Source organism: Alternaria arbusti, assembly GCF_024043155.1.
Source record: "Alternaria arbusti strain BMP 1465 chromosome Unknown scaffold_53, whole genome shotgun sequence".
Lineage (NCBI taxonomy): Eukaryota > Fungi > Ascomycota > Dothideomycetes > Pleosporales > Pleosporaceae > Alternaria > Alternaria arbusti.
In genome coordinates this window covers 1-10,523 of record NW_026249993.1, presented here as the reverse complement: position 1 = coordinate 10,523, position 10,523 = coordinate 1, and the positions used below count along the sequence as shown (strand labels likewise).

Below are 10,523 nucleotides of genomic sequence, written 5' to 3'. Positions count from 1 at the left end.
CCCCACCCCGCAGCAGCATTTCCCGCCTCCTCCTCCTCCTCCTCCTCCTCCTCCTCCACCACCACCACCACATGGAGTCGGGTTGTGTTTACAAACGCAACTAACTAAGGCGGGTTGGTTGGTCGAGGCAGCCTACGACACTAACTAACTACGAAGCCAGCCAGCCGCTTGGCTTGTTCTGTGATAGATGGAATTGATTGAGAGAAATGAGAAGATGCGGACCAGTCTCTGCGTGTCTTTGGCAGACAGACAGACAGATAGACAAATACAGCGTACAGATAGATAGGCTTCTTTAAATATGTATCAAGTTTGCTTGCTCTCTTAATTACTTATCGACGTAAAATGCCAGGTCCTCTTGATTCACCTCGCGAGAAGTGAGGCCGTTGCCCATGATCCGGAACCGATCTTTGCTGCAGTATTCAAGCTCAAAGTCCTCCGTCCTGAAGCTCTCCGTCAACGCCTTGTAGTGTAGAACACTCCCGCCGTACATGGCAAACACGCGGCCGTCCACGGTGCCATTCTTGAACCATGATCGGCAGCCCGATGTCCATACAGTACGCTTCAGGACCCCTTGCGTGTATTCATTGTACTCTGCAGACGCCTCTTGCTTGACGGTAGCGGACCTAGACAAGACCGGAAAGTGTCAGTCTCGAACCTAACTTCTAAAGCTTTCCATAACAAAGGTGTGTGTGTATGTGTGTGTGTGTGTGTGTGTGTGTGAGAGAGAGAGAGAGAGAGAAAGAAACTTACCGGATATCAACCATGGCAATCTTCTTGCACCACTGCCCGATGTAGTTGGCCGTCCAGTCCATAACCGAAATCAGGCTTCCATGCGCGACCGGGCTGTTAGGGCCGGTGAAGATGAAGAAATTGGGGAAATTCGACACGCAGGCTCCGATGTATGCTTCTGGATGGTCTTCCCACTGCTTGGAAAGCACCGCGCCGCCTTTGCCTACCATGTGCCACGGCGGAATGAAGCTGGTGTTGAAGCCGGTAGCACAGACGATGATGTCAAAGTCATCGCTCGAGTCTGTGGTGGTAATGCCTGTCGCTGTGATTTCCTTGATTTGACCGAATTCGATCCTCGCATTGGGCTCCTGGAGAGCTTCGAGATAACCCTCGCCCGGCGACAAGCGTCGGCATCCAGCCTTGTAGGTAGGGATGAGCTTCGCGCAGAGCTCAGGGTCTCTCCCCAGACGCTCCTCCATCTGCTCTCTGAACACCTTTTGGGCGGCATTGTTCGCTTCGCTACCGTCCAGCAGCATTTGGAAGAGTTTATTGAAGCCGTGAGTGATGTCCTTGCCCAGCTTCCGAAGCTCCTCCGGGCTCTCATTGAACTTCTTCCTCTCCTCTTCTGAAAACGCAAAGTTTTTGCCGTCGGGGGTAAACTCGGCAGCCATATTTGGCGAGATCCACGTCGGCCCTCGAATGTAGTTGACAAGCTTGGCAGCGGCAGGCTGCAACTCGGGAACCACCTGGATGCCTGAGGAGCCGTTGCCAATGACCGCTACATTCTTCCCTTTCCATTCAATAGATTCGTCCCAGTCGGCCGTGTGGACCAACTTGCCTTTAAAGGTCTCCAGGCCGGGAATTTTCGGCCACGATCACTTGCTTAGGAATCCGGTGCCATTGATCAGAACATCAACGTCCTCCTCCGTTGTTCTGCCGCCGTCCTTGACCAGCTTGAAATGGTATTTGCCATTCGCATCATCCCAGACGGCTGAAGTCAGTTCGGCCTTGAACTGGATATTGTCGGCTAAACCGTACCTCTTTGTGGTGTCCTTGATGTACTGGAGAATCTCAGCGCCGCCAGCGTAGAAGGAGCTCCAGTTAGGATTCGGTTTGAAGGGGAATGCGTAAATATGAGCTGGGACCTAGACAACCCACAAGCCATTATTTAGTCATGTAACAATTGTGCATATCGCAAGAGAGGAGAAACTTGGGCCTTTTTGTTTACATCGCATGCAACACCAGGGTATCGATTGACGAGCCAGGTGCCTCCCACGTCGGCATTCTTCTCATAAATTCTCAAATCGACGCAGGGGGCAAGTTGCTTATCGAACTTGCACTTATACGCGAAAAGAAGGCCAGAAAATCCGGCACCAATGCAAGCGACCTTGAGCCGCCGGGGATGGTGCAATGGCTGATCATTAAAGGGCACCCAGCAGCTAGCCTGCTCTTTGGCGTTTGGCGCGGCGATAGATCCCATATTGAACGGATCCCTTGGCCTTTCGGTATGCAGATCGGGTTTTCTTTTTCTTTTAATTTTTTTAAGGAATTTTCCCCGACTTTGAGGGAGGCATTTCTTCTATTAGTAGTTCATTGTGTTTGCCCTGCGCTGGTCACTGGTCGCGGGCGGGCTTCTTTGCTACAGCCACCCGGACCCCCCGCAATCGCGAAGTCGGGGGGACCACTATCTCCACGTACTGCTGCTTCCATCCGAAATCCCGGCATGAGCATCGGGATTGAGGTACCGGGAGCGTCCGAGGGCCAGAACTATTGAGACCATACCTAGCTCTTGCATTGGCTAGAACCATCACGAGACGCCGATGACCTGAGCTTGAGTTCCTGCCAGCCTTTAAGGCAGCGTTTGATTGAGCGTTCACGCTAGCCAATATCTGCTCAGCTTTCCGCGGCGCAGGCCTTATTCCTCTCTAGCTAGACGCTGTCCTATTAAAGCTAGACGTGCATCTCTGTAAGCCTAGGTTTCGTGGTATACTGCTTGGTTTTTATTATTTTCTGTAGGCCAACTGTCATATCGGGAATAACGCGGCTCGGCGCTTTAAACTTGGGTAAATGGTACGTAATGGTAATATTGTGGGGAGCGGCCGAGGCATCTCGGGACCCCGCCTCCACACTCTCTGACTCGGCCTCCACACTTCCCCATATCCATGGTGGAGCAACCTACACCGCTTGGAGATTACGAACCAATTAAAAAAAAAGAAAACAAAGGGCTACGTATTAATGCCCCACTTGTCTCCCGAAGCTCCGAGCAAGGTGCTTATGACTGCTGCACTCTAAACCTGCCTCTGCGGCCTGGTATAAGTACCTTGGTCGAATCGCGCAGAATGCAGCATCCGAAAGGCAGTGCCATGAGGCTCTTGCAACCGGGCGGTCTTTTTCCATATTTCTCTACCGACACACAGTAATTTCACACTTCAGCATATCCTTCAACATGCAATCAGATGCCTCCGCTGTTGCTGACGAAGGCTGTAATGCCGATAACGATAACCATAGCCCTGTCGACGGTGTCAGTGACGGCACTGGCCCCCAATGCGGCTCCTCCCCCGCCTCCTCGTCGTCCGCATCGTTAACGTGCCCCGAGTGCGGGCAGACCTTCCATCGGCGCGAGCACGTAATTCGACATCTAGACTGTCACTCCGGCCGTCGCTCTTACACATGCCATCTCTGTAAGACAGCCTTCTCTCGGAGGTATGCATTCTCCCTACCTTGAAGAGCCTAGCCTGTATGCAATGTGTCTTGTATAACGTTTGTGGCTGACTTTCCGGGGGAGAAAGGGACACTTTGAAACGCCATGTCGGCACACATGGCACTGCAGCCCTCGCTGAATGGACGCAAAACAATTCTCGTTTCTCGCGAGGTCAACAATATCGTGCGTGCGAAGCCTGCGCCAGAGCTAAGCAACGCTGCGATGGCCGCAGGCCGGCACCTTGTACCAAGTGTACGAACAAAGGTCGTCGCTGCTTATACCAACCAAATCCTGGCAACGACGACACTGAGACTATCCTCGTTGCACAGCCTGTAGCCGATGATGGCGTATCCGCTATCTACTCTTCGCCTTCTCAGCAATTGCAGCCTTTGACTCCGATGTCTTGTGTTCCGGTCCAACCTAGTCTCGAGCCAGACCTTACATGGGACGCCCTCTTGACCTCTACTCAATTCCTGCTCCCGTTCTCGCCAGTGCCCCCTCTTGAAGCTGGGACATTGGCCGACTTTTGCTTCGGAGACGCCGCTTTGGCTGCCGCTGGTCAACTTGCAGATGACCAGAGTGTGCAGAATAGCTTCGGTGCAGAAGCAACACAGGGAGGAGCTGTGGAGGCCGTTGAGGTCTTTATTGGACAGGACAATCTGACAGCGGAAGAAGAAGACGTCCTGATCGCGGAGAACATTCCTCATGTACCTCCTGTGACCGAAGAGACTCGAGCATACATGATCCAAGCCATCAAAGCCGGACTGCCACATCATGAGGCCCAAGGGCTTGACGCCAACTTCCCCTCTTTGCGACATCTCGATACATACATGCAATTGTATTTTGAGCACTTTCATCCACTGATGCCTTTGTTGCACGTTCCGACTTTTCAGGCGTCACCCGAGACGTGGCAGCTGGTTCTCAGTGTGGTGTGTCTCGGCAGTCGGTACTCCCAAGCACACCACCATCATGATCATGTTCTACTCCTGCAGCGACTTGCCCAGTATATGGTGAAAAGAGATGTAAGGCCCACCCCCGAGCCAATACATTATGTTGAGCTGATGCTGATGCGATATCCAATACATTGTAGCTTCGAGAGCTATCGAGTGTTAACATCTTGACCTGTGCGCAATCCCACTTGTTGTTCCAGCAAAATCTTTGGCTCTCGGGCGAGTGGAGCATTACAGTTGAGTTGCAGTTTTACCGGAATATCCTCATTACCCTTTGTCGCCTGTTGCTGTCTCGAGAGGCCACCTTGATGCACACGCCTGCATCCACGGAAGACGGGAACCACACATGGTTCCAATGGATACAAGCAGAAGCCAAACGGCGGATCGTCCACTTTACCTATAGTAAGTCATTGGATCCTTACTCAACCCTCTCTCGGCTTTTAGCTTACAAAAGGAGTTTCCGAGTGTCTCTACGCAACATTTCTTATGCTTCCTCCTCTGCTCTCAACTCCTGAGCTGCAAACCCCGGTACCCACCGCTGATTCGTATTGGTCATCGAGTTGCGAGCAGTGGCACCTTCTCCCGCCACCGCAACCTTCACCAACTCTTTGTGCTCTACTTGCACGTATTGGTCTCGGCGATGTAGCGCCGGCGAGTCTGGAGCAACTGACCAAGTCTGCGATCCTGTTTTCGGCCTCATTGCACAAAGCTGCTGAGAGCGACTTCCTTCTAGCTATGGGACTTGGCTCTACTGGCACTACTGCTAGTCAACCGAGTCCAGCTCTGGGCATGGTGACAACGCTCTCTCAGAAAGCCTTCGATGCTTTGTCACAAGTAGGATGCTCTCAGGTGTTGCGCGAAACGGATGCTGGCACCAGCTCGAATTACTTTGCTTTGCTTTCTCGAGTTCTTGCCATTCTCTCATTTACGCCATTATCGCTACTCTTTTCTTATACTAAATGGCAGACGACAGACATAGGCCAAAGCAACGCCCGATCTCAACTTTTAAACATTGTACCACAGAATGTCAGCAGAGCAAGGCACTGCTTGTACTACGCAGCGCAGGTCCTTCAACACTTTCGCACCACCAGACCAGCAACAGTACTTGACATTATGGGCAGTTTAGTCTGTGTGCTCTATATAGTACTGTACGTAGATACTATCGAGCAGCAAGATCCCAATGTCGCCGGACGTGGGGCTGGCATCAAAACGTCGAGCATGGACATCATTCGACTCGACCAAGTCGTTGATATAGATCTTTTGAACGACTGGTTACAGGCCAGGAATCATAAAAGACCTCACGTTCTTGGGGTCGGTTTCCTACACAATAGCGGCAGCATAGCGCGTTTATATAAAGAAGCGTCGCGGATTATAGAAAATGGGTCCTCTATCTCGAGGATAGCTAAGGTAATATCAAATCTTCTCGAGTCGCAAGCTAAAGGCTATCCTCCGACCGATAGGACATTCAGAGCGCTGTGAGAATCTGGGTTAGAGTGTATTAGTAGCTTTTTGTATCGGTTAACCGCTATTACTTATTGTAGATTTTAATACTTCGTCTCTCTTAAAGGCTGCTTCTAAACAGTAACTACATTTATGTTGCTAACGCTCTAGAGCCTAAAGTTAACCTGTCACAAGACGCTACGAGCACGTGTTAAGAGCTTATAAGAAGCGTTAATTGTAGCTACGTACAGTATCTAGTGTAGTATAAGACATTGCGTAAGGAGCAGAGCAAAATGCAAAGGCAGTAAAAAGATATAGCTAAGAGCTGTGCGCGGCGCTTAGGCCTTAGCTAGCTAATTAACAGATTTTAGGTGTCACGTTAGCCACGGTAGTTACCGTGACAGTACCCCCCTCTTACTCTCGAGCTCCTGCGAGTAGAGATCACGTTATATAGTGTAGCAGTCTAGTTGTCTTGCATCACTTCAGGTGGCTCCGACATGTCAGGAAACCTCTTATGGAACCCAGCTACGGCTGCGTTATCCTTTAGGTCTGCAGCAGGTTCCTAGGTCATCTTATCATAGCCTGTCTATTTGACGTAGTATTCATGTTGCCTACGACGCTTGTTGTAGCGGAGGTCTTCGATACTTTCTACAAAGTATTCTTCTTCGTTGTCTACAACAACAGGTTCGGGCGGTAGAACAAGTTGTCCTGGCAGGTACTCCTGTCTTGGCGCAGCAGGCTGGAGTAAGGACACATGAAATACTGGGTGTATCTTTATGGAATCGGGTAGTTCGAGACGGTACGCGTGGGAAGAGATCTTCTTAGCTACTCTGTACGGGCTAAGATTCTTCCAATCAAGCTTCTTAGATGCTCGTTGCGTTCGGATGTTCCGCGCGTCTAGCCATACTTCGTCACCAATCTGATATGCTGGTGCAGGCAAGCGCTTTCGGTTCGCGTATTCTTGTTGTAGGGCTTGAGCCCAGGTTAATTCTTCGCGGATGAATTCTGTAACATCGCGCATCTTGTCGATCATTTTGTCAACCTCGCTAGCTTGTAGAGCTTGATATGCGGGTCGTTTCTTATTAGTAGGCGGTTCAAAGCCCATTCGTGGGTTCTGACCGTAGCAGGCCATCATCGGGGTTACTCTAGTAGACTCGGAGACGGTATTATTAGCTTCGAACTGAGCGGTGGGGAGCCATTGAGCCCAGTCGTCTTGTTGATAGTTCGTATACGCACGTAGGACTTGTTCCATCGCAGCGTTAGCGTTCTCCGTTTGTCCATCTGTCTCAGGGTGGTAGCCGGTTGAGAAGCGCGGGTCTATCCTCAGTTGAGCGCACAGCTCGTCATGGAAAGCAGATACGAATTGTCTGCCACGGTCCGAGACTATCGTATCCGGGAGGCCGTGATTACACCAGACGTAGCGCAGGAACATACGTGCTACGTCAGAAGCCTCTATCTTATCGCAGGGGATCATGTATCGGTACTTAGACAGGCGGTCTACGACGACCATAATGTTCTTGTATCCTTCGGATTCTGGCAGGTCAACGACGAAGTCGACAGAGACGTCTGCCCAACGTCGTTCGGGTACGGGTAGCGGCTTTAGCAGGCCGTGGTATTTCTCACGCGAAGCCTTCGAACGTCGGCAGACGTGGCAGCAAGAAACATAACGGCGAACAGTCTCAAACAGTCGGGGCCAGTAGTATTCCCGCTGGATTAGTTCAAGTGTTTTTCCTCGGCCGGGGTGGCCTCCTAATAGGGAATCGTAGACGGTTCGCAAGATCTTAATCCTGAGTTCGTCGCTGTTAGGTAACACTAACTTGTTGCGATAGTAGAGGCGACCCTCGCGGTCCTCGCAGTCACTAAGTGTAACCGTCTTAGAGCGCCGCGCACCGTCGCGCAACAGTTGCAGCGTTCCTCGAATAAACGGGTCTTCAGGTAATCCATCGTCAGCAGGACGGTACTCATCATTAATAATCTGCTGGATGGATCTATCCGTCTCTACCAGTCTAATTGCTACGGGTTCTCGGAACAGGTCAGGACGCAATAGAGTCTGTTTCCGGGCTTGTCTTGCTTCTTCTTGAGCGAGCTGGTCTTGAGAGCGACGGGTGAGAGCGTCGGGCTTCTCACCGTGTTTGCCAGGTCGGTACGTAATCGTAAACTGGAATCGTGATAGGTATTCGGACCAGCGGGCTTGTCGGTGGCTTAGTTGCTTCGTAGTGGCGAAGTACTGCAGGTTCTTATGGTCGCTGAGCACATCGATGGGGAAGGCAGCGCCTTCTAATTCTGGTCTCCACTGTTCGAAACAGCGAACAATAGCAAGTAGCTCCTACCTCTAAGCGACTGCCTGGAATTCCACTGCGATTTATAATTAGCGCAGGTTCCACTCCCTGTTAGTCGCGTTAGCGCGGGTTTTACACCCCTATTCTCGCCTCCCTTTCCCCCCCTATAATAATCTTCTTGCCTCTTCTACCTTCTCTATCGCCTCTCTACTACCTCTCTACTGCCTCTCTACTACCTCTCTACTACCTCTCTACTACTTCTTTACTACTATACTACGCGCTATAACGCTCTCTACGCTCTCTGCTATAATATTAATGTCTATTATTTACCTCTATAAATATAATTACCTCTTTTATACTACTTATAAGAGCGTAATTATATTTTAAAGGCTTAACGCCTATCTTGCCTACACGTATTATATTTACGCCTGCCTACGTAAGCCTACTATTGCAGCGTTTTAAATAGTAGCTATTACGCAAATATATAATAATATTTAGCCTCTGCCTAATAGAAGCCCGCTACTCCTCTTTCTTACTACACTAGTTTCTAGCTACGCTTATAAAGATTGCAATTTTAAGATAACTAATTAGAATTACTTTTAGATATATGTCTGTATAATCTATAACTTATATAATATAGCTATACTAAAGGCAGAGGTTGCTTATTCTCTATAGGCTTAGTGCATACTATAGAATAGCTATATTAAGTACTAGCGCGTAGCTACTAAGAAAGCAGACACTTCTCTTGTAGAATTACTATATTCTTATAATAATAACGCTAATCTTAAGCCTAAACTTACTACGCTTTTTAAAATTAAAGCAGATAAAGAGGCTCGCCTTATAAGCGAGGCGCAGAAGTTTATATACTAGTCTTAAGAACTAGAGTATAATAAAAATATAGACTAGCTACGTAGCTATAGATAGCTACACTAGTTTATCTATAAACCTTTGCATATAGTTACCTCTACTACCTAGACACCTTAGCAAGAATTAGATCTTAGCCTAGGCTTCTAGAATAGCGTAGCTTAGATAAGTTTAGCTTAAGTTAAGATAGGCCTCTATAAATTAGTTTAACTTACTAGCTACGTACTTGCGTAGTGCGAAGAGACGCTACTAGATATGCTACGCGCGTTACGCTGCTAGCTGCGAAGCTAAGAAAATTTATTCTACGCCTTCTCTTTTAAACTTCTATAGCGCGCGTAAATAAAGTAATAATACTACTAATACTTTACCTACTTTATTTACTATATATTCTACGCTTAGTAAGTTTATCTTACTTAGAGAGTAGAGTTAGAAGAGGTATATAGCCTACCTAATATAAGGCCGGGTATAAGGCCTTATATTCGCTTAAAGTGGCTTAGCGCTAGAGTTTCCCGCTTTTCGCGAGAAAATTCTAACCTCTAACACCTAGCCTATCTACCCCCTAATACCTAGTAATAACATACTTATTTAAGTTTGTCGCCTATACAAAGTTAGCGCGGATTTATATACGCTATTAGTCTCTAGAAGCTTAATAGGCGTAGCGCTATTCTCTGCATTTAGAGTTAGAGTTCTACAGCAATAGAGAACTCTGTTTAGAATAGCCGAGCGCCTATTAAACTTAATAAGTAGCAAGATAACTCTAGTGCATAATACGCAGATTAATATAACTAGCCCCGCAAAATCTCTAGAGATAACTACAATGCTATATTCTGCTTTCTTAGTAAGTATAGCGTGCTAGTTTACAAGCAGCACCGTACTAGAGTAATAAATCTTAACCGGCACTTGCGCGAACAGTATAGAACCTCTATTATAGTGCGACGACAGGTAGTAGACTATTTCGCATAGTTTACTACTATTAATCTAAAAGAAATCGAGCCCCTAGAGTAGCCGGTATGCCCTATTTAAGAGCTTAGAACGCTGTTAGATAGTCTTAAGTATCGAAGGTGCAGCTTTATTACAATAGACAAAGACAACATAAAGATATACTATAGAAAACTGCACGAGCTTTCGTAGACAGGTAATAAAAGCGTGTTATATAAGTCTATAAAAGTGTAGACATTTTTCTATAGTAGAGGGTTGCAGAATTATTTTATAGTTAATTTAGGTATTAGAGAAAATAGAGAAAGACTAGATTAAGATTAGGTCGTTTAACAGCAACTTAGCGGATAGTAGAACGTGCGATAATAGCTTAAAGAGGATATGTAAGTAATAGCTAAAGCTGTAAAGACAGACAAAACTAGCTAGTTTAAGAGAACTAGGTAGTTATCGTTTCTGCAGGGCCGGAATCTAGCCTATCTAGGCTATTAAGCCCGCTTGCCTACCCAATATGAGGCCGGGTGTGAGGCCTTACATTCGCTTAAAGTGGCTTAGCGCTAGGGTTTCCCGCTTTTCGCGAGGAAATTCTGACCCCCAACACCCAGCCCATCTACCCCCCAACACCCA

The 10,523-nt window shown here is 48.1% G+C and overlaps 2 protein-coding genes across 2 annotated transcripts; both read right to left on the bottom strand.

Annotated features, from left to right (window-relative positions):
* Nucleotides 1-325: 325 nt before the first annotated feature.
* On the bottom strand, nt 326-1,400 carry J4E86_011810 (uncharacterized protein; the record flags this gene model as incomplete). Its single annotated transcript, XM_051452292.1, has 2 exons — nt 326-623; nt 751-1,400. 2 exons carry the CDS (start codon nt 1,398-1,400, stop codon nt 326-328), a joined length of 948 nt encoding a protein of 315 aa, XP_051296545.1.
* Nucleotides 1,401-1,604: 204 nt separating this feature from the next.
* J4E86_011809 (uncharacterized protein) lies at nt 1,605-2,460 on the bottom strand (the record flags this gene model as incomplete). Its single annotated transcript, XM_051452291.1, has 2 exons — nt 1,605-1,874; nt 2,428-2,460. The coding sequence occupies 2 exons, from the start codon at nt 2,458-2,460 to the stop codon at nt 1,605-1,607; spliced, it is 303 nt and encodes a 100-aa protein (XP_051296544.1).
* Between the last annotated feature and the right edge of the window lie 8,063 nt (nt 2,461-10,523).